The sequence below is a fragment of the Corvus kubaryi genome, unplaced genomic scaffold (assembly GCF_017639235.1).
Source record: "Corvus kubaryi isolate FWS band 111438036 unplaced genomic scaffold, C.kubaryi_AGA036_p1.0 133, whole genome shotgun sequence".
Taxonomy (NCBI): domain Eukaryota; kingdom Metazoa; phylum Chordata; class Aves; order Passeriformes; family Corvidae; genus Corvus; species Corvus kubaryi.
In genome coordinates, this window is record NW_024580667.1 from 13765595 (window position 1) to 13788378 (window position 22784).

Sequence of the window (22784 nt, forward strand, 5' to 3'; positions counted from 1 at the left end):
GATAGCTCAGTAAATTGAAATTAACATCATAGTGACACAGTCAGCCAAGCAAGGGAATTGACTCATCTATAAAATAACCCTATCCCATTAGTTTTCAGGCTGATTAGGATGTGAGGGCACTTATGACTGCAGGAGGGGGTGACACAGGTGTCAGTGCCCAGGGCTGGTGGGGGAACAGGGCAGTGTTGCCCTTAGCAGCACATCAGCACAGTGGTGTGGCCACATCCTGAGCTCATGTACCTGCATGTCCAATCTCATCTGGAGGACAAAAGGAAAAATCAGGTGAAGTTTTCAGAGCTCTGTCTTTGGCATCAGAGCCTGTTTGAGCCCTTGGAGACACCAGCTCCCACTAGCATCACAAAGCAGTTGCAGATGCAGGGCTGAGTGCTTTTACACTGCACACATGACTTTTTCTACAAACACAGAGCAAACCCAGGACAAAGTTTTACCAGCTTTCATTTATCTTTTGGTGTGGTAATGAAAAGGATCATCATCAAAGAGTGTTGGAATCCTGGGTTCAGAGAATTTTAGTCTTGCACACAGCACCCAACGATGTTCCTTTACAATTACCACAAGGAGACTTTTTCATTTGTGGAAATAGAGTTTGGTCTGCCATTCCATCAAACCCCAAAGGTGGACCATGCAGCATTGGGAGACTTACTTTACTAACACCTAACATAAAAATGATTAAAGAACATAAGCATAGAGAAAAAAGATTTGTTGACCAATAGACACCTGATTGTAATGGTAATTTTAAAGCTTGGAATTTTGGAAGAAGGTTTGCTGCAGCTCTCTTTGTACTTCATGCTGCTGCAGGAGCAGCCTTGAAACAATTGAATCAATTAGGCTGTTGGCTAAGTAAGAACTCTCATGCCATTTCTCTCGCATTGAGCAACTTGTTAACAGATGTTCAAAGTGTAAGACATGCAACTTAGCAAATAGCAAATAGCAATAGATTTCCTTTTGTTAGTGCACAGACACGGATGCAGACTTTGATGGAATGTGTTGCATGAACCTTTCTGACCATTCTGTATCAATACACGAGAGCATCCAACAATTAGAAGAAGGTCTCACTAAACTCAAAGCTGAAAGAGGATCATGTTTGGATGATCTGTCTGATTGGTTGAGCCTCGCTCCACTATGGAGAGAGCTTTTGAGAGTGGGCATGTATGTTTTGATTGTCATAGTCAACATGGTACTTGTACCATGTCTACTTCAGTGTATCCGACAATGGTTTAAGAAAGCAGTTAAAGCAGTGTTCATGGTTCAAACAGGAGGGGGAGATGTTGGAATCCTGGGTTCAGAGAATGTCAGTCTTTCAGTGCTGACAGGTAACGATCTTCAAAAGCACAGTGCATTTGACCTGAGGCCTTGGGAAGAACTTCCCAGATTATGTAACAGCACTGAGATTGTTGCTGTGTAATTAAAGTTTTGTCACTGGGTGGAATATCTAGAGATGTAGAAAAATAAGGTTTATGGGATCTAGTAACAAGATGGAGGATTTGGGGCATAGGTTTGCTCTTCTTTCCTCCTTCTTCGTCACAAATCTAGGTGTTTGGTATTGGTTCAAAAAACCCGCAGTGTGGATCATGAATAATTAGTTATTGGATTATAAGTAAAAATAAATTAGTTGGCATTCCATAATTGGATAGTGTGGACTTTAAATGGCCTTGGAAGTTAGAACTTCAGGGCCATTTCCACCTTGTTAACTTAGAGGCACATTCCGTGCAGCTGTGCTATAGATAAGAAATAATAAACACCAATTAGAAGAAGAAGCCCCTGGCATCCTCCTGCGTTTCAATCTGAACTCTGAGTAAAAGAACTCGTGAAACAGAGGCAAAGAAGAAAAGAAACGAAAAGGAGAAAATTAATAAAAGAGGATAAGGGCCATTAAAAACCCAATAGTCTGCTGCAGTGATTGGTTTATGGCCTCATTTGGCAGCAGTTTTATTTATCAGGTGTGCAGCTTCATTGCTTGTCTTATAGCCCAGGTGCTTCAGGAGTTTGTTATCTGCAGGACACTGTGCTCTTGTTTCCAGAATAGATGATACCCGGCACAGGACTTGTTCTGGGGTGAACATTACAGTAGACCTGATTCTCCAATCAGTTTTGGCACTCTGTCTCCACAGATTTCTGTGAATACAGCAGGAAAAAATGTAGGTTGGAGATCAGACCTTGCATTGTTGACAGGTTTTGCTGAAAAACAAGTGTTTTACAAAGCACTACTACAAGAAAAATAGCTGTACTTCAGTTTCTGCTATTGCCTGCCCTTAGCCAAACCCAACTAAAATTTTGTGGTACCACTTGGGCGATGGATCATTCACTATCTCACACCTTTGAAGACAGGAAGAACAAAACAGTAATGCTTGGAAATTGCCCTGCTGTGTCCTCCGCAACATGGCAAAAGCTCACACAGTTGAAAGCTGTAAACATATTCCAACTCACATTTATTCACGTTACTGCTTTCACATTGACGTGGTGCAAGATACTGCTCATTTCAAATGGAGCCACTGACATGCCCCAGTAAACTCTTGATATCTTTCAGACCATGAATTAATACTGTACTCAGAAAATTAATAAATGCTTGAAAAGTCTGTAAATGACCTATGGTGAACTCCTTTGTAAATTTACCTTATTTAAATGTATTTTTTTCTATGTCAAAATACATTACACCATGAAATGATGGATGCAACTGTTCTGAGAAATTGTGTGCACCTCATATGGTCTTTATCACTGCTGTAAGTCTGCATAAATTTGGGATTGAGCAGGATGTGATTCTGCAGAGCCAAAAGAGATTTGATCTTAAAGTGCTCATTTTGCTCTCACTGAAAGCACAGCAGCAGTTCCCAGGGAGATCCTGTGGGCTGGTGCTCAATGATCTGATGCTCCGGCGATGCCTCAGTCCAGGGTGAAATTCTGGATGCTTCAACTTCATCCCAAGATGAAATGCTGGATGCTTCAAGCTCCTCTGAGTTCTCTGAGCACACCACACCTCCTTGCATGCGTGTGTGCATGCATGTGTGCGCTGCTCCCCATCCCCACGGAGCAAAGCCTGGCAGCTGTGCTCAGCACTTTATGTCCCTGACTGTGCCCTTTAAACACAGCCTTCGTGGCAGATGTGGTTGCCATTGATCAGGCTGAAGGTGGCCAGGGAGTGGTTGGTGCTCTTGAGGGAGGTCATTCGTGTCGTGCTCCTGGCCATGCTGTGGGAGCGGATGAGGAGGCGAGCTCTGCAGCACAGCAGCTGGTTGTTGAACTGCTTCCGAAAGCTCTTGCTGAGCAAGTAGAGAGCAAAGGGGTTGACACAAGAGTTAGTGAAGGCCAGGATCCGAGCGCAGATGCTGGCAATGAAATGCAGCACTGAGGTGTCCACCTCAGAGTAGTGGTAGGAGCGGTATAAATAGATGATGTGAGTGGGCAGCCAGCAGAAGGCAAAGAGGCACACGAAGACCAGCACGGTCCTGGCCAGGCGCTTACGGGACTCAATCTGGACGAAGAAAGAGAAACACAGATTAGCTGCTATTCCTAGCTCAGACCAGTGGCTGGCTATTTTTGCCAGTGCTGCAGCTTTCAGGCTAACATATGGCAGGTGGCATGTCCAGAGCAGGGAAATCTGGACTGCACGTAAACACAGTCAAGAACTCTCCTTGTCTCTCCTCAACCCCTTTCCCTTATAAACAAATAATTCTGAAAATTTATTACATAAGAAGTAGTCTTTCCTTTCCTGTTTAGAAATAAAATTCCAATGGCTTGTCACTTTGCAAAATCCCAGCTCTGGCAACAAAAGTGTGGACAATCTTCATTAGTTATCCACACATAATATATACAATCATATGTAATTTTAATATATCACCTTATTATTATTACTATTACTATAATCAGTTATCATGTGGGAATCTGGAATATTTCACAAAGCTCAGAGGCAGGACATTCTGCCACGGGGCCATGTGGTGTATGTACACAAAAGTGCTGTCAAGAGCTCACAGCCCTTTGAGACCAAGTGCAGCACTCAGAGTCTGGAGGAGATGGAGAAACAGAGAGAGGATATTCTGTACTTGGAGAAACACCAAGGCAGCAGCGAGGTGGACCCTTCAGCTGAAAGCACTGGAGCCACCAGGAGAGAGCTACAGGTGGTGAATCGATGGGTGACCACCTTTCAGCATAATCTGAGCTTTGTCAGGGAAAGGTGCATTCACAAAGCCAGCTAGCATGCAGTATAACCTTCATGCAGACCAGCCACACTTTTGTTTTACTTACTTCTACAGGCTTGGACTCAACCCAAAGGTATTTCTCAACTGAGGGGAGCTGAGATAAGCTATACCTTGTCTTTTGACCACAAGTGCTGCACACTAAGATAACAAAGCCACTGAAAAACATATCTCTCTTCCTAATGAACACAAAAGCCATGAAGGAGGTTGCCCAAAATGAGAGGACAGACAGGGTTGCCCAGAAAAACCTGCTAAAATGCACTGCCTCCCTGTGTGAGGTAGTGTGACCAGAGTTTGCAGGCTTGGAAAGTGTAACACTGCTGACCTTTTAGGGCTTCCTAATGTTCTCCTCTGTGGTAATCCCAGTAATGCTCCTCAGACACTCCTAGGGAATTAGCTGCATCCCACTTATTGTATTTAAATAGGATGTGAATGGCCTCCAACTGCTCCTGGCCCCAGCCCTGCTGCCCTTGCTCCTGCAACAGTGTGGCCACAGTGCCTGGCCAGGCTCCCAGGACACTTCCCCATCCTCATCCCCCTTCCAAGCTGCACAGGTAAATCAGAAACTGAGCATCTTACACAGGCTGATCTATTCTCAGGACAGCTGCAAGCAGGAAGCAGGCAGGAGAGACATGACAAGCCCATTTTGACTTTATTCTGTGCCCCTTTAAAGGCACCAACTAAAAATCAGCCATTGAGCTCAGGAAGAACTGACATGTACCAGGTGATAACGTCTCTAGAGAGACGGCTGAAAATTAAATCCTTTGAGAAAGGGCTCTCCTTGGCTAACCATATATGCTTTTTAAATGTATTCTTAATTTGATATAGGGCTATTGAGGCCACATCTGCACTAAAAAGAAAGGAAGCAACGCAATAAAGAAATCGATACCAGTTATCTCAAATGGAGACATATAGCAGTTGAGTGCACAGCAGGACGGGAATGATGGACGGAGAGTGCTAGAGTGCAGCCTGGCCTTTTGCTTTCTTTAGAGCTCTCTCCCCAAAACCAAAAGGGGAAAGGGCTGCTTGTACTGTTCACTTTATTGCCACTAATCAAAACAGCCATTGAATCAGCAGAGGAATGGCCTGGGCGGGGGGGGGGGGGGGGGAAGATTTACACACATTCAGAAGGGAAAAAGGATAAGGATTTCAGGGATCTCACACCATTTGATGGGCAGAACCAAAGTCTTTCCAGCCCTAATGATTCAGCACAGCACCTGAAGGCTATGTGAGATGATTGTGTTGGGTCAGCCTAAGGTGGAGGTGTCAGCTGGGTGCAATTGAGCGGACAACTGCGCAGCTTAGAACCATTTGTGCCAGTTTGGCTGAGGTTGAAGCGCACCTCGTTTAAAAGGAAGAGGTAAGGCAAGTCAGATAAATGCATCAAGGTAAACAGGCTGTTTAGAAACAGGCAAGGTCTTCTCTCTGACAAAGCAACTTTGTGAAGTTTTGATTTTCTCCTATATCACCCCTTTGCTTCAATCTGTAAACACTTACTCAGCTCTGCCTCTTTCCCTGTATCCTAGTCAATACCTTCCTAGGCTTTGGCAAGGGTCTCCTGCTATGCTTGCCATGGTAACCACTCTGCCAAAGTCTCTGAACTTACAAAGAGGAGATGCTTTAACTGTTTAGCCCTGCATCGTGGCTTCTTTCAACCATTTTCATTCTTTTACCCCACCTAATCTATTAAAATCAGCACGATATACACGGTTTCACAGTATAAATTTTCCTGTATTCTCTCTCTCCTCCCAGATTCACAGAGAATGTGGATTTTTGAAGAAAGTCAAATCTCTACCTGTTTCCTCACATGCACATTTCCTTCCACGGGGATGTTGTAAGCACTCCGGATCAAATTCTTAGCAATAAAATAATAATATACTGAAATGACAGATAGGGGAATGATATAAAATATGAGAAATGATGCCATTGAGTGAATTTTGGGATGCAGCCCATCTGAATGTGGGTAAGGAGCACAGCTGATAAAAGTTTTATTAGTCCCTTTGTCATGGAAAGGGTGCAGATCTGAAAACACTGCTTCAGGGATGGCAAGCAACATGGATACAATCCAGATTATAGCAGCTCTCACACAAATCTTCATCAGTGCATGGGATGCTTGGATCTCCATTGGCCTCACTATAGCTTTATACCTAAAAAAACAAACAAAAAAAAGGAAATAGTTTATTGGCCTAAACATTCGAGCATAGTATTCCTGCTTTCCCCTTCTGTTCAGAATTAAAACCCCAACAAAGCCATTCTTTTCTCCAGATTGGATTTTTTCTGATGTTTTAAATTTCAATGTTTTCAATAGATTTCTCATTTTAAATCAGAGCCACCTGTCATCAGTTCATTCAGTTTCATGTGTGTTGATTATGAGTTCATTTAATTTGTAATTGACCTGACAAAGCACAGGGCTCCCTGACATTAACATGTTAATTAATATTAATGACATTAATATATGTCCAAATAGCATTAAGACAGGAAGTGCAATCATAGACTTCCCTTCAAAAGTGTACAGCAGCTTAAACCCCTTCACAGAATAGTGTTGAAGGAAACTGGGCTGCGATTTTGCCACACATTTCAAGTTGTGAGTATACTGGCCTCCTTACTTTTTCTCAAGCTACAAAGAGCATGTTTCCTGTTTTAATTGCTGTTTGGTGGTGTAGCTGGCAAGAGTTTTCTCTAACTCAATGCATTCAGGTTAAGCAGCCAGAATACCTAACTGAGCTTCTTGCAGGAAAAACTCCACATTATTGCTTGCTATTGTAGATATGTAGATATATTTTTTTATTTGAAATTTTGTCTTTCATGATTTCAGCCTTTCAGAAAATTGTACTTTAGAATCCAAGAATATCACAGAATTAAACTTATTTGAAATTGGTCTGCACAGTGAGAGGAATGGAAAGCATCAGTGCTTCATATATGCTGGAGCCCTGCTCTGGCAGGATTTGACACTCCAAGTAAACTGCAACTCGCATATGCATTTAAGAAACATGGTAGAAGAAAAAAAACGTAATTAGGAAGGAGTATCTACAGGTTTCACAAATTAGCATGTAGGGTCATTATTATAACAGTTACAAACTGTTAGATATTTCTTTCAGGTTCTGTCTCACTCTGCCCATGGTGCATTTGGCTCCCCTTTGCTCACTGCTCCCTGGGGATCGGTGTGTGCCTGGGTCCTGGGCTGTCCCAGCCCACTTTGGCATGGCAGGCATCCCATCAGCTGCTTCAGAGTCCATTTCTAAGCTCCTTCCAGCATCCTGGCTCCTTCACACAGTTGAACTGGGCACCCGGGTGGGAGCAGAGGCAGTGAGCACAACGCCCTGCCCGAGTCCAGGCAGCACACCAGGGCCCCTCCACGCGCAGCCCAAACCCACACTCTACAGACACTCCATGACTCCCCATCTGCTATAGCCTGCATTATCCAAAAGCTCAGAATCTGAAAGAGGAGCCCATCAGTCCTGCCCTGTTTTAACTGGGTAACTGCTTTATTTGCAGGCTAAGCATGCATTCAACTTCTGATTATATGCAATATCCTGCTCAGCATACTTAACTTTCCATTCATGTAAGTATATATGTGTCTCCATATCTCTGTGTGAATTTTATATACATACATATACTTATATTCATGTATACATAACTACATACATAGTTACATACTTTTTTAATGAAGACTGTATCTGGACATTTATTTTGTCATTTGCAAATATTTCTTCATACAGATGTTTTGTGTAGACGACATTTGCTTTCATGTACTATGAATACCGTGCTCAGTAGTTTGCTGTTTAACCACTTATGCTCCAAGCTCCCCTTTATTCCAGCTGTAGTGGCCAGACACAGTATTTTTAAGGCTTGCTTAGCACCTCTTTAACTTCCACTCTGAAACTGGGGATTAAGTGGTGTCATACCACAAAGCACAATCTTCCAGCACCAGATCATAAACTCAGGCAAAGAAAGACACGGCACTTAAACAAATATGATGCTCCGGCTATTGCAGTCATAAAACAGAAGTGCTAGGCAGATTACTAAAGGAGTGTTGTTGAAATAGCTCAATTTATAGTCTCATTGTCCAGATATAGATTATTGACAGAAACACTAGCTCACTGAAAATCTTCAGTAAACCTTAAAGAAGAGAAATGCAAAAGGAAATTAATAATATATCAAGGTACTAGCAGATTTATTTGGTTCAAAGGTCTTTCTGCAGATGTCTACTGTATGCTTATCAACATGAAATGTTAGCATGATTATTTCACGGATTTTCTTACAAAATATAGACAGTTGAGAGAATATTTTCCAGTATTATTTTCCAGGAACGTGGATAAGTTAAAGAATATAGAGAAAGCAAAATTGTTTGATTTTTATTAACATTAACAGAGTTGGAATAGACAAAAAATTACTCCATTTCAAGTTATTAGCACATTTTAATTAGAGATGGCATTTACAAACAATTTAATTTGGACAGAACCTAATTAGAAATGTTTAGGAATGCTGGCACTGATTACTAGGCATTCAGTTTCTTTTTAAAACCTCCTACAGCAGATGTAAAAGATCTGAGAGAGGTTTTAATTGCAAGGGGTTCAGTGTAGACTCAAGACACGGGAGTGAAAGAACAGAAAGATAAAACAGAAGAAACAAAACTAGAAAACAGACTTTGAAAATACAAGTTCTCAGGTGCAGAAGCACAGGTAGATACTTTCTTAATAGCCTGACAGTCAAATTAAATTATTTTGCTGACTGTGTGACTCCCTTGATTGTGGGTTAATTTATTCAGAGATCTCCAGTAATCTCTGCTAGTCTCCGAGTATTGATGTGTGACTGATCTGTACTGATCTGGTAGGAATCCCCATTTCCAGTCACCTTGCTGATGTGTCAGTGGGTCTCTCCCAGTTTGTGTTTCAGCTGCTCTACTCTCCCACGACAGCTCGGGCTCTGGAGAGCAGCTGCAGGGGCTGCTCCCGGAAAGGGCACGGAGGGTGGGGGATTCACATGAGGAATGGCCCCCCAGGCTGCTGCTTGGGCTGAGACACCACTAGATTTTCCTGTTGCTGGTGTTCAGGGTATGAAAAAGCTGCACCTCCTGGTTGGCTTCTGAGTGGGGCTCAGAAATGCCTTCACTCCTTTTCTTTTCCACACCACTTTCCTGGCAGGGTCAAGCCTGGGTTTTATAATTTATTTGACATTTCTTCGGAACTTCATCAAGGTAGACTGGGTTTGAGTAGAAGCTCATTCTGCTTTTCAGCATGTGTATTTCCAGTTTGTATGTCAAATAATATTTCAAGCTTTCCACAGCTTTGTCCCCTGCATTTTGTTTTTCAATGAGCTAGCCTAAGGCACATAACTTTCCCATATTTAACATCCAGCATGTGAATATTTCAATCCACTTTGAAGGGGACATTGATGAATATACCTATACACCTTAGAGAAGCCATGGACATCATGGAGCTGAGCTTTCATGCAAAGGTCTTGCCACAGCATTATTTTTAACCCAGGTAGAAACATGGGCTCTTAAGAGTATGTGTCACATTGCATGTTCAACTGTCTGCAGTAGATCTAGACATGGCACTGGACTGATCCCCTCCGCTGCTCGCACATTCAGTCTCTAATTATTATTTGAAATATATATATTTTTTTTTCAGCTAAACTTTCCCTATCAGCTTTTAAAGAAATTTTTGGAAAAGCTTAAAAACCAGAGGTACAATTCATGCCCTACAACAAAGGCCAAAACTTAAAAATATGCCTTCTGAATATTCAGTTGAATAAAAAAAGACACAGCGAAGAACTCATGCCAAACAGCCCAGATGAAAATGACTGTGTTGCTGATCTGATCGGAAATATGAAAAAGATGCTGATCTTTACTACTGCTAGTGCTTGAATTTCCCTGTTCTCACTTGTGAAGCAGCAACTTGAAGCAGCCATGTACACTGCAGCTGCCAATGACCTCCCAGCCAGGATAGATGCCAGTCAGCTCCTTGTCTTGCAGTCTCACTCACAGAAGCCCTCAAACAGAAATTACTCATGGGGCTATCCTCAGTGTGCTTAATACAATTGCAATTCATGAGGCACCGTGAGGATTTCCCCCCTAAGGAAATCCTCCCCACACCAGACACAGTGACCATGGTGCTGTCCCTATTCTCCAGGTCAGTCTCCAAGAGGAAGTGGGTAATTGTGTGGCTTCAACCTGGAACACCTGATCACTTTTTAACTTAATCCCCAAAATTCATTGTGGATTGGTAGGAGCCCACACAGCACGTGCATCTCCACTGAATCCTTGAAAATGTCTTTTACACATCCCTTAGGATCTCTATCGTGCTCATTGAGTTATTGTTTCTCGCAACTGAAGCTACTGAAATGACCATAAACCACTAAAATGTGATGCACCCAAGGTCTTTGTGTGGTAAATACTTTCCTGCTGAGGTTACTATGCCAGGGAAACAGGAAAACTGTGTTGTTGTCCCTGTGTTAATTATAATGTAACTAATGATAGCATCACCTAATGTACTCTAAAGCTCACAGTATGCAAACATTGGTTAATACCATGCACTTAGCCCCAAAGCTGCAGCTTCGAATATAAACACAGAAGAAGGTGTAGCATGAAAAATACAGTTACAGATATACTGTCCAAAGATACCAACCAAAATATGCCCCCAAATGGATGTCAAAGTTTCCTAGGTGTAGTTTCTCTGTTGGTACAAAAATATTTTAGCCATCTTTGTGCTCCTCAGCTGAGCCAAGAAAATACACACCACCTGAAGCATAAACAGGCTTTGCCCTCAAAGCCATACTGCCTATATATTTCTATGCATAGAGGGGCTGCAGTTTTGCTCTCTGGGGAAGAAAGGACCTTATCCATAAAGACTGCAGCCTCAATGCTTCCTTCACAGCTTTTTCCTGTCACCTTCATCCACTTACTTGTGCCTGTTACAACAGCCACAAAAATTAAATTAAAACAACTAAAACATGGGGAGGAAAATCATTTGTTTTCCTGGGATTTAAAATTAATTTAGCTCCATATGACTAACTCCCCATTTTGGTTTTTTTTTTTAGGGAAGTAACTTTCTGCTGTGTGGAGAAGCTGGTGCTATAGGCAGCCTCAGTTTGCTCTCCTCTTTTATGATTGCTTTGTATTAATGCCTTTCTCCCTTCCCTTATGCCAGCAAGAAAAAACTAATGTACATGAGCCAGGAGTGTAGGGAGCAAAAATGGCTGAAAGAGGCTCTGCCACGGAGTACTGCCCTTTTCTATCTCAGTCCTTCCAAGCACGTCCATCTTTCTGCAGCTTAACCTCACACCTGCAAGAAATATAACAGAAAAAAAAGCCTACCCATCCTTTTTCCACAGGAAAGGAACACTGCCCCTCCAAAATGAATTTGCAGGAGTCCCTAACTGTCAAGGAAAGTTTCCTCTTACAGTATCACCTGTTACTATATCCTACACCATTTACATAAATAGATCCTGTGCCCCACTCCTGAATTTTTATAATGGTTTTAAAAACCAAGTGTGTTAAAACCTGTTCAAACAAGATTTCAGAAGCCTTGTCCACCCTTGCTTCATTACCAGTCTCACTGTTTACACTGCATCAGGCTGGTGGAAAGATGTGCCATACTGACACTTTCTGTTTTCTCTCTGAAGTAAGATATCTGCTTATGAAGTTTTGAATCTGTTTAAACTGAGCTATATTTTGAGAATCTCTCAAGCTAATTTGAGCTAATTTGAATCTCAAAATAAATTTAAAAAGCAGGTGTTGGCTGGAATGGAGTGATGTCTTACAGAAACAGTCATGTAGATTGCTGAGAAGTGAAAACACTGAGTTCTTCCCAGTTCTAGGAAACGAGCTCCTGAAATTGCCACAACTTCCTGCGGTAATGATGGAAGAACTGCCTCTCAGTCAGCATGTCCCCCATACTTCTTCTGTTCCCCCTTGTAACTGAAATGGGGAGAAAAGTGCAATTTGCAGTCCCTCTGATCCCCAAACATCTGTTCCCGTTTGTAAGGTTAATGTGAGCACATTGGTCTGGCCCTGGCCCGAGAACAGACCAAACAAAAATCCTTTCACTGAGATTTTGTAATTATGTTCTACTAGCATCACATTATTGTTTTGCCCACATAATATGAAGGACTGGCTCAATTACCATTCAAAAAAGCCTCAGGCAACAGAGAAAAATTGATGCTATGGAAAAACTGCATAAATGAAGAAGATGGAGCCCTGTTGAGTGTGATGCTCCACCTGGAAAGCAAGAAAAAAGTCTTACTAAATATCCAAAGAAATTTATGACAAATGCAATACCACAAACTTTCCTTATTGTTTCCACCATGGATGTTATGAATATTTATAGCTCTGAAGACAATTCAGTAAATCCACACAATTGCTAGACTGTCTAACCCATCAACACACTCCAACAACCTATTCTGGGTCTATCTGCTTTCTGCATACTTAGTTAAGATTATCATTATTATGCATGATTCTTGAGTGAACATCTGTTATTAAAATCTTCAGTAAATTGCATATGGGCACAAAGACATCTCTAATGGGCAAATCTTAAATACATTGTCAGGTACTGCCTACATTCTCTTTTTATTAACTTAACATATAAATGAAAAGAAAAAGGAGGCATTGATGGAAGTGGCATAGTTCTTACTTTTAAAGCATATGTTCAAAATTCAATCTGTATACCTGCATACTGCTACATCATCCTAGAATATGGACAAATCAGAATTTCAGTCCAGGAATGTGTAAATTCAGAATTGAGACAGGGTGTTTTAGAGAGCACTGAACTGCACTACATATTGGGGAAGGAGAGCTTAAACACTAGTCATTTCATAGTGAATGTGTTATTCCTAATCATAACCATCCACAGCCTCAAATATTTCAGAAATTACCTATACATATGAAAAACAATGGATTAGAAGGTTACTGCAGGAAATAAAGAACAACAGCTGCATGGATGATGCTTTTCTTATCAGAAAATTCCCCTTTGCACCCAGGGTATTTATTCTCAGAAAGTGATCTTCAGCCTGATGCCAGGTTAAAGATTTCAGTGGGGCCAGCTTCACAGTTCCTTGTGAACAGATGTGAGACCTGCTGTCTGAAGCAGAGATGGGACCCATTCATTTACAGAACCACAGAATATGCTGAATTGGAAGGGACTCATAAGGATCATTGAGTCCAACCCCTGGCCCTGCACAAGACACCCCAAGAGTCACACCTTGTGCCTGAGAGCATTGTCCAAATGCTTCTTGAGGTCTGTCAGGCTTGATGCTGTGACCACTTCCCTGGCGAGCCTGTTCCAGTGCCCAACCACCCTCTGGGTAAAAAACCTTTTTCTAATATCCAACCTAAACCTCTCCTGACACCACTTCAGGCCATTCCCTCTGGTCCTGACACTGGTCACCACAGAGAAGAGATCAGTGCCTGCCCCTCCTCTTCCCCTCGTGAGGAAGTTGTAGACTGCAATGATGCCTCCCCTCAGTTTCCTCCAGGCTGAACAAACCAAGTGACCTCAGCCACTCCTCATATGGCTTCCTCTCAAGACCCTTCACCATCCTCATGGTCCTCCTCTGGACACTCTCTAATCGTTTAATATCTTTCTTACATTGTGGTGCCCAGAACTGCCTCCAGGACTTGAGGTGAGGCCGCCCCAGTGCAGAACAGAGCAGAGCAGAGCAGGACAAACCCCTCCCTGGCCCAGCTGGCGATGCTATGTCTGGTGCCCCCCAGGACACGGTTTAGAAACATCCTTTAACTTCAAAACCAGCAAGCTTCCACACAGCTCTCCAGCACCAGCTAAGCACTGCACACATTTTTATGGGCTCAGTGCCTGGGTAGAGCCAGAGGGATGTGCCTGCTCTGTGTCATGTGATACCAGAACACATGCTGTTGTTGGGATTTCAATGTGGTGAGCATCTGGAGTGGAGCTGGGAGAACTGGTGCTGGCACCGGGGCCACTAGGCATGAGAAGGAGCAAGCCCCAGGGATGCTTTCCATCCAAGGATTTGCTGCCTCAGTCCAAGTCTCTAGGGATGTCAGCAGCTTGGGAGTGGGGGATCTGCATGCCTGAGGATTGAACCCTGACCAGGGCAACTAAAGGTGGGGCCTCAGACATGAACCCCTCATTTCACTAGAGAATCTGCCATATTTCTCCTGAAAGCACCACCTTTGGTGCATAAAGACAGCATCACTGAGTTATCTGAGCAGGTGGCATAACTGCTGGATATCCCACAGAGCCAGTTATAGAAATTCATTAGAGTTTCTAAAAATGGCAGTTTCTCAACACAAAAAGTCCTGCCTGTGATGTACAATAAATCAATACTGTACCTTGTTTTGACAGAGAAAGATGAGCTCATCATTGACCTAAAAATTAGCACGTCCATAAGCTATAGCAGCTGTGGTGTGCTTACCTTAATTTTGTGGAAATAGAATAAAAAGCTATATATATTTAGAACCAAGGCCAGGTTGGATGAGGCTTTGGGCAACCTGGTCTACTGGAAGGTGTCCCTGCCCACTTCTGAGGGGCTGGAAGTAGATGACCATGAAGGTCTCCCAACCCAAACCAGTCTGTGTTTCTATGATTCTGTTAACTTTAGAGAAGCACATTTCCTAAAGTTAGAAGCAACTTTCAAATCAAATGACTGAGAACATAAATGTAAAGGGGCAACACTAACTATACATTAGTCACTGACTTCCAGCCTGCTCCCTGGTGTCTCCCACCTTGCCATGAAAAAAGCAGGCAAAAAGCTGCCCTGGATAACAGAAAATGAGGAGTCATGCCAAAACCTCAAAGAAGTAATTAAAAAAATCAATATGCAACAGATGGGAAAAAAGCAAAAGTAAATGACAGCAAGTATTGGAGTTTTAAAATGTTGGTGGCTGATAAGGGAAGCTGAGGGAGCCAACAAATTATCAAAGGTCACTCTGTAATTGACAAATGTGCATTTTTAAATACATCAGGAATAAAAAAAAATCAGTAAGTCAGCCATACACATAAATGGTGACGATATGAACAATGATGAGACAAAGTGAAAAGCAATAACCAGATATTTGTCTTCAGGACCAAATATGTAGGAGATATATGTGGTTCTATACTATGTGTACAGTACTACAGATGTAGCAGAAAACTTGTGAGTTGTATTAAAGAAGATGTGAGCCAACATCTGCTAACATAAACTAATTTCACACCAGCAGGCCTGAATAATTTGCACTTAGGAGTATTAAAGAAACCAGCTGAGGAACAACTGGTGTTAATTTTTTTACAGATCTTGAAAAAGTGGTGAATTTCCTCAGAAGTGGAGAACTGGCTTCAAAGTTGTGGTGTTCAGAAAAACTGGATGGTGTGATCAAGAAAATTGCAAATATTTGGGCTGCCCAAGGCCAGTTGTAGAGAGAATAAGAGATAGGTTAATCCTGCTAACAGGTGATAATTAATATTAGTCTGTCTTGTTTAACACACAGCAGATTTCAGGTTTTTTATCTTGTCACAACATGATAGGGGATGTAAATAGGGTGTAGGCCATGCTGGTGTACAGAGGAGCTGCAGCTTTCATGGGCATGTTGGCACAAGTGACAGTGCACGTAGATATGCACGTGTGAGCCAGGGTACATGTGGTTCTCCCTCTCCTATCCACACAATCCCTGTCCCACTCCCACAGGACAAGGGTTAAAACTAGGACTCCTGGCCTGGGAAGGGGGAGTCCCAGGTGGGGACCCTGAGCCCCATGCTTCCCTAGCAGGGCATCAAGCATGGTGGTAAAAAGCAGTATGTGGAACCATTTGTAGCCTGGGTCCTGCGAACAGGCTCTAGCTGCAGTGTTATTTATTGTGCATATCAGCTGCCTTGAGCAGGCTATAAAACCTTTGCTGGAAAAGTTTGCAGGTGACACAGTGGCTAACCAGACTGAGAATGTTGTAGACTCATTGGGATAAATGGCCATAGTCTAAAAGAAACCATTTAAACTCAGTTATGTGTAAAATACTATATACAGGAGCCAAGTGAGCAGGAGATGCAAAAACCTAGTGCTCTGTTAAGGAAAGAAAAGATAAGAGAAGACATTAGAGTGACTCTTCTGCATGTGACAAAATGAGATATCCTGTGGGATTCTCATCGTGTCGTGGCTTTAGTGTAATTCAGTATAAAGCTAAGCCAGTTATATGATGCTTAAGTCCTTTTTGTGGCTTCAGTAAACATAGGTGTCGTAAGACATCATCACTACTATATGAAACTTCAGCAGCATGTAGGGGCTGAACAATCTATTGCTATCCCTGACTGCTCTAGTCACAGAGACGTAGAATGGCTTGGTTAGGAGGGGACCTTTAAAGGATCAACAAGCCCAACCCCTCACAATAAGCAAGGACACCTTCAACTAAGTCAGGCTGCTCAAAGACCCATCCAACCTGGCCTTGAACACTTTGAGAGGCAGAGTATCCACCACTTCTCTGGGCAACCTCCCTCCAGTGCCTCACAACCCTCATCGTAAAAAGTTTCTTCCTTATGTCTAACTTAAACCCACTGTTTTTCAGCTTTAAATGATTGCCCCTTGTCCTTTACAGGCCTTGCTAAAAAGTCCCTCTCTCTCTTTCTTATAAACCCTTTTAAGTATTGAAAGACTGCAATAACCTTCTCTTCTCCAGACTGAACAACCCCAATGCTCTCAGCCTTCCAGTTTTGCTCTGAGTCAGGTTATTATGCAGTGGTTAGCAGCCAGATGAATTTCAATTTGAAATATGATAGAAGTTCTAAAGAAGAGAGGGTAACAGAGTGCCAGACACACAAGAGAGGGCAGGGTGACACATGCACCTTTAGTCTGAATACTCAGAAAGCAGCCTCATGTCACTGGAAACATTTGTTCTAATCCAAATCCTGTGAGATATTCAATAGCCTCTGTGCACAGATGTGGGCAAGAAATACTGCTGAATTGATGGCTAGTGCAGTATCTCCTAGTCCTGCATCCACGTCTCTGGTTCTCCCAGGTCATTTGAGCATTCACATCTCAGTCTCATGCTTCAGGGTTGCCTGAAGGTGTGAAGAAACATTTTTTTCTCTCAAGGTGTCATGGTACTGTTTTCTGTCCTGCCATCCCAGGAGCTGCAGGAACTGACTGTGGACAGAGGGCAAGTGAGGACAGGATGGGCAGAGCCCTGACCACGCTTCTCCCTTTGATGCTCCGCAGTCTTCTACAGTCCAGTTAAACTGATCACTAGCCCGGCATCAGGAGGGGAGTTTCTGCAAGGGATCTCCAGCTTTCTGCTTCTATCAACAGCATAGCAACTGGCTTGCTGATGGGATGCCTTCAGGTGCCTCAGCACTGTGAGGGGGCCATGGACTGTCCCCGTTTTCTGCCCCATGGCACAGGGACATCGAAAACCCTTGCTCTGCCTGAGATCCTACGCAGCAGACATTGGGGGTCGGCGGGGATTGCAGAGCCTACTATGGACACGAGCTCATGGCCCTTGATGTCCTACATTGTATTGGGTAAAGTGGGCACCTGGGTGTCAAACTGCTGAAAAACAAGGTGAGGGGACTCCATAGGGACAGTGGTGAAGTCTCTTTCCAAAATAAAGGAAAACAGGTTATTGCAATGGCTGTCTATGAGCAAAGCAGTTACTAGATGTTTCACAGCATGGTTGTGCCTGCTTCTCCTTTTTCAGCTCAGCTCCCTCCTACTTTTCTCAGCCAGGCCATTGTCCACATTTGAACATCATGTAGTAAGACATGAACTGATGGGTCCACCATAAGCTCATCTCCTTGCAGTGATGGGGAAATCCCAGCCCACTGCTGGGACACACAGCTAGCAAATTCTCCACAGAGAGTTGCTCTCCTTAATAACAGCGTGTACAGCACCTCGTACTATGAGACCATGACAACTGATTGGGGGTTTTAGGTTTTACTGAAATGTAAACAATAGGTAATCTGACTTTTCTTCCTTTTGATTGCTTAAATATTGACTGTCTCCAGCACATTAGCACTGACTCTAAACTCAGATTTCCGCACCAGTCCCACTGCTATAAATGGGAGCTCTAATCTTCCTGGTTATAGAAGTTCATCTATTGTGTTTTGGCCATCTGCTCTGGTTAATCAAGATACCCAGAAACTTTGTGCTGTTTGATCAGTTGCTCTTGATGCAGATGGATTCAGGGGCTGAGGAAATGAGAGCTAAAACTACGGGTGTAAAAAGTGTTGAGATTATATTGACACAGTGGCCAGCAACCAGGATCTAAGACTCCTATACGTCAGCTGAAAGAGCTATGTGTGTATCACCCTGCATCAATCAGCATGTGGAGGGCAGCAGCACACGCTGTGCCAATGGCAAGGGTGGACATGGGGCTGCCCGGTGCTTCAGTGCGCGGGAAGGCTTTGGGCTGGGCCTCAAAGTCCCTCCAGTTTTCTTCCCTGACTTGGAAGGATTGATGTTCTGTCTGAGATCACATCAGTGGACCCAAACTCTCCACATAGGGTATCATTTTGTCAACTTGCATTGACTGGATTAGATGCTGTCTTGGTAGTTCAGAGTGGCTTTTTCTGCCACCCACTCAAACCTTCCTGGGGCTGCACAGTAAATTACAGCACAAGTAAAATGCTCCAAAATAGTGCCTTAGTGTCCTGAAGGTATTTCATGAATACTGTGACTAGAATTCCCAGAATAAATTCATAACCACTATGGACTTGGCACTTTACAACTGATGGTATTTAAAACAAAAAGTGTCACTCTGTAAATCAACTAAATGGAAATCTGTGTTGACTTTTCATAGCTTTTCATTAGGATGGCATGCTTCCCTTAGTTCTCTAGTGGAGATATAAACCAGTGATTGTAAAATAAAATAAATGAACTGGCAAATAGAGATTACACCTACTGTAGTATTGCAGGTAATATTAATAGTAGGGGCTGGAGACATCTAAATCATAGAAGAGATGAGTCCACTAAACAAAGAATTTTGCATGCTTTAAAGTGTATTTCTAGAAATTCTGGATTTATTTCTTTTCTTGCACTGCTGCTATTTTTAGGAGTGTTGTTTGAAAGTTTTATGTCTTAGATAAACAAACTGTCGTATGAGTTCAGAGGAGCATCAAAAGTTGTGTTCGTGATGCATTCCAAGAGACCCAGCAGAGCTGGGAACCCTGCAGCATCCTTGCATCCATCCAGGCACCCAAGGCACTGAAGTCCACATTTCCAAAGCTAACATCTTCATTTCAGGTCTCCCACACAACCGCAATCCTGCTGTCTGCAGCTGGTTTTACCACTGTAAGCCACCTAATCTCCTGTGTAACATCACTCCACATATCTCACTACACTGTCACTCCCTCCCTCCACAGGATTGCAGGCAGCTCTGGCTGGCAGGCACTGCTGCAGTTTTCCAGTACTAAAATCCACATAATCCAAGGTGCTTAAAGTAAAGATGCTGCTTGTAAACTCCAATTACATTTTACACTTACTCTGCTGTGTGCTTGTGAAAACAGCATTGCTTCAGGAAGGTTTCGCTGCATGAGCACCGGGGCATTTCGATCTTTTACGATGCTGGCCTAACAGTAGGGAGCTATGATCAATGCTTGACAGCCTGGTTAATTCAAATGCAAATGTATAAACCCTGTCAGTCACGGGAGAAAGTCAATTAAATAAAGACGTCTCCCATGACATCAGCAATTAAATAGGTGCTTTTCGTCTTGCTGTGCAAAGATTTTCCTTGATTTCCTGTCCCTTGCTGAGACAGCCTTGGCTGTTCTGCCTGGGCTAGAAGCCCAGGTGCCACTGCTCTCACGCACCCCTTACCCTTGCACTGAGGAGGAGGTGAAGGAGGAGGGCCGAACCCAAACTCCCTTTTTTCTGGGATAAGCTGAGCAGTAGCTGAAGAAACCACTGCCTTGACAGTGCAGAGCAGCAGGGCAGACAGATGTCCTTCCCCCTGCCAACCTCATTTACAGTCTTTCTAAAACACACAAACATCACGCACACACATGGGCTGCTCTTGTATACTCAGCACTGGTGCCTTATCACTCATGGAAGGTGGCTGTAAGCACAGCACATGCCTTAACCCTCTCTTAGCTGCTCTGAAAATTTGATGTACTTGCAGGAAAACAGGTGTCAAGCTCCCGCTGCAAATGCAGCCAGACAGATGAAAGCACCATGCAGCCAGTGGAGTGGTTCCACAGGAAATACTTTTCTAATATTGTAAACTCTTTTTTGCCCTTTCTTACATATTGTCTGAAATAATGACAAAATCTGAATGGAATCTCATGACTGTACACAGAGCCATCCTAAGCACCCAGGGACCCTCTGGCTGTCCCTTCCTGCTCAAACCTGTGCAGGCATGCTCAGCTGTGTCCATATGTGTCCACACAGAGCACTTGCAGGCTGGGAGGCTCCCACTGCAGGAAAAGCTGAGGTCAGCAGTTTGCCCCTCTGTTTCTCCTTGAGAAGTCTTCAAGTGAACAGCCAGTCTTCAGAGCAATCCCTCGTTCCTGGCGGGTCAAACCACTGAGCAGCTTTAGGTGCTCTATGCAGGAGGCTGGCACTCAGCCAAGTGGTTGCCATCTCTGGCAGATGAGAGATTCCTAACACAGGGGAAAGTGGAAATGGAAAGACTAAAAGTATACCTCAGGAAGGCATATACTCTTGCACCAATGATGTCAGTGCAAAAACCTATTAAAACTGGGCTCCTCATTTTCAGAAGGTGATCCAACGCAGCCAGGATGATTTGTACCATTGTTGTAATGCAGCATAAGTGACTCACGCTCTCACATACTCTATCTGCCCATCACACCTACCCACTGCTTTACACCTTGTGTTCTATTGGTCATGTCTCTGGAAATGACCCTCTTGTATCACACTCCAATGCTTTTCTTCACACACCAGACTTCTGTTCCCTGTGATGTCTCTCTAGCCATCACCATGATACAGTCAGTAATGCCAGAAGTTGTTCCCGCTTGCTTTTGTCAATGGAAGGATGCTGAAACCAAGAGGGTTGTATGATAATTTTTTGCAGATGATGAATTATAGACAAAAGGTCTGTAGTAAATTGACAAGTCTCCCTTTCCTTGGAGACCATGCCATGTGATGCTACTCAGAGTAGGTTTAGGAGGCTTTTCTCTCACATGTCTATGGCTTTGATTAATGAGAACAGGGACATTCACATGCCTCATGTGAGCATCTCAGGTGGAGTTCACATCACCGAACATTAACCATCTCACCACCATGCCCCTTTCTTCTGCAGGTGTTTCCCTTCAGGCAGTGCCATGTCTGTCATCAGAAATGGGTGTCTATGAAACCACACCACGTTCCAGGCTGAGCAACTCACCTGCAGCAAGGTGTTGGGCTTCCACATCCTCCACAGCCCCCAACAGGCATTACCATGTTGATTCACATTCAACTCACATTTTGAAAGCTTTCCCTTTACATTTTAAGGTTATTTCCCTAATGATTCTGACATGATTAATACTGGGGTCTGTAGTTCAGGGTGACAGTTTTAAGTAAATAGACTAACAGGCTGTGAGCTGACAAAATATAGACTGTATTATTTTGTAACAAAATTAACCCAGCACTGCTGTTAATTTATCAAAATAGAAACTTCAGCAAACATAACAGATAAGGGACACTTGTGTTTCAATGCACAGCATATTAGATTCATAGACCTAACAAAGTTACAAGTTTCATTATTATCTCATTCTGCAGTGGACCACAGATGCATTAGAAGAGGGTAAAATGACCACTTGGAAATTGGAACATTTGATCACCCGTGCAGCATGATGGTTAACAGGTTCCAGATACAGCTGAAGTTCAGAGCTTGAAGTCACCAAACCCCAAGCTTTAGGTCTTAGATAAACTGTCTTAGCTGCTGTTTTCTGTTCTGTTCTATCACTTCGGGCAAAAAGTGCTGTTCATATGCTGCTCAGTAAAAGCATTTGCAATGTTTACTTTGTGTAGCATGTGATCAGATAGCAATAGATCTCTCTAACATAATCTTCTTTACAATGCATTTTTCTGTTCCTTACACCCCTTAAAACAACTTACATTACAGCTTTGGAAAGATGTATTTTCCTGGAGAGATACTTATTGTTTTCCCAACATTTTCTTCAGAGTGGTCGGGGGGATCCAGACACCACATCAAACTCATGAGTAAAAGTGCATGTGGTCCTTCACTAGTGTAGTTTTCCTATTTTCACAGCACTTTAAAACATATTGCTTTAAGACTTTTATCTGCACATAGGTGTGTTTGTCATCTGCTACTGGGACAGCCAGTGCTATTTTTATATATATCCTGACATGGAGGAGTGGACAAACATATTGACTATTCTGTCTCTGAAACACTAAGGAGTCATCTGCTTTTGTCGAGACTGCAAATACTATATTGAAATATGTGTGTGAACTAAATTGAAATATGAACAAAAGTAGTCTGGTGTTTTAAAGCAGGTTAGCAAGAAACAGTGGCATGCAAGGGACTACCCACAGCAATCCTAGTTTCACTTATTTGTGAGCAAGGATGCAATCCCCCATGTCTTTTTTGATCAAAACAAAACTGAAATAATTTTTCACTCACTGGTTCTGTGTCACTTCATCATGGTGACAATGTATTCTTTAATTTCTTTTGGAAGCATC

The 22784-nt window shown here is 42.9% G+C and overlaps 1 protein-coding gene across 1 annotated transcript in view; it reads right to left on the bottom strand.

Moving 5' to 3' along the window:
• Positions 1 to 2434: 2434 nt before the first annotated feature.
• Positions 2435 to 22784, bottom strand: part of GRPR (gastrin releasing peptide receptor) — a 29175-nt gene continuing 8825 nt past the window's right edge. Inside the window, exons 3-4 of the mRNA XM_042037371.1 lie at positions 6004 to 6355; positions 2435 to 3487 (exon numbers count right to left, since the gene is read on the bottom strand). Coding sequence (XP_041893305.1) covers positions 3095 to 3487; positions 6004 to 6355 — 745 coding nt within the window. The 3' untranslated portion in view covers positions 2435 to 3094. The remainder of the gene's footprint in view (positions 3488 to 6003; positions 6356 to 22784) is intronic.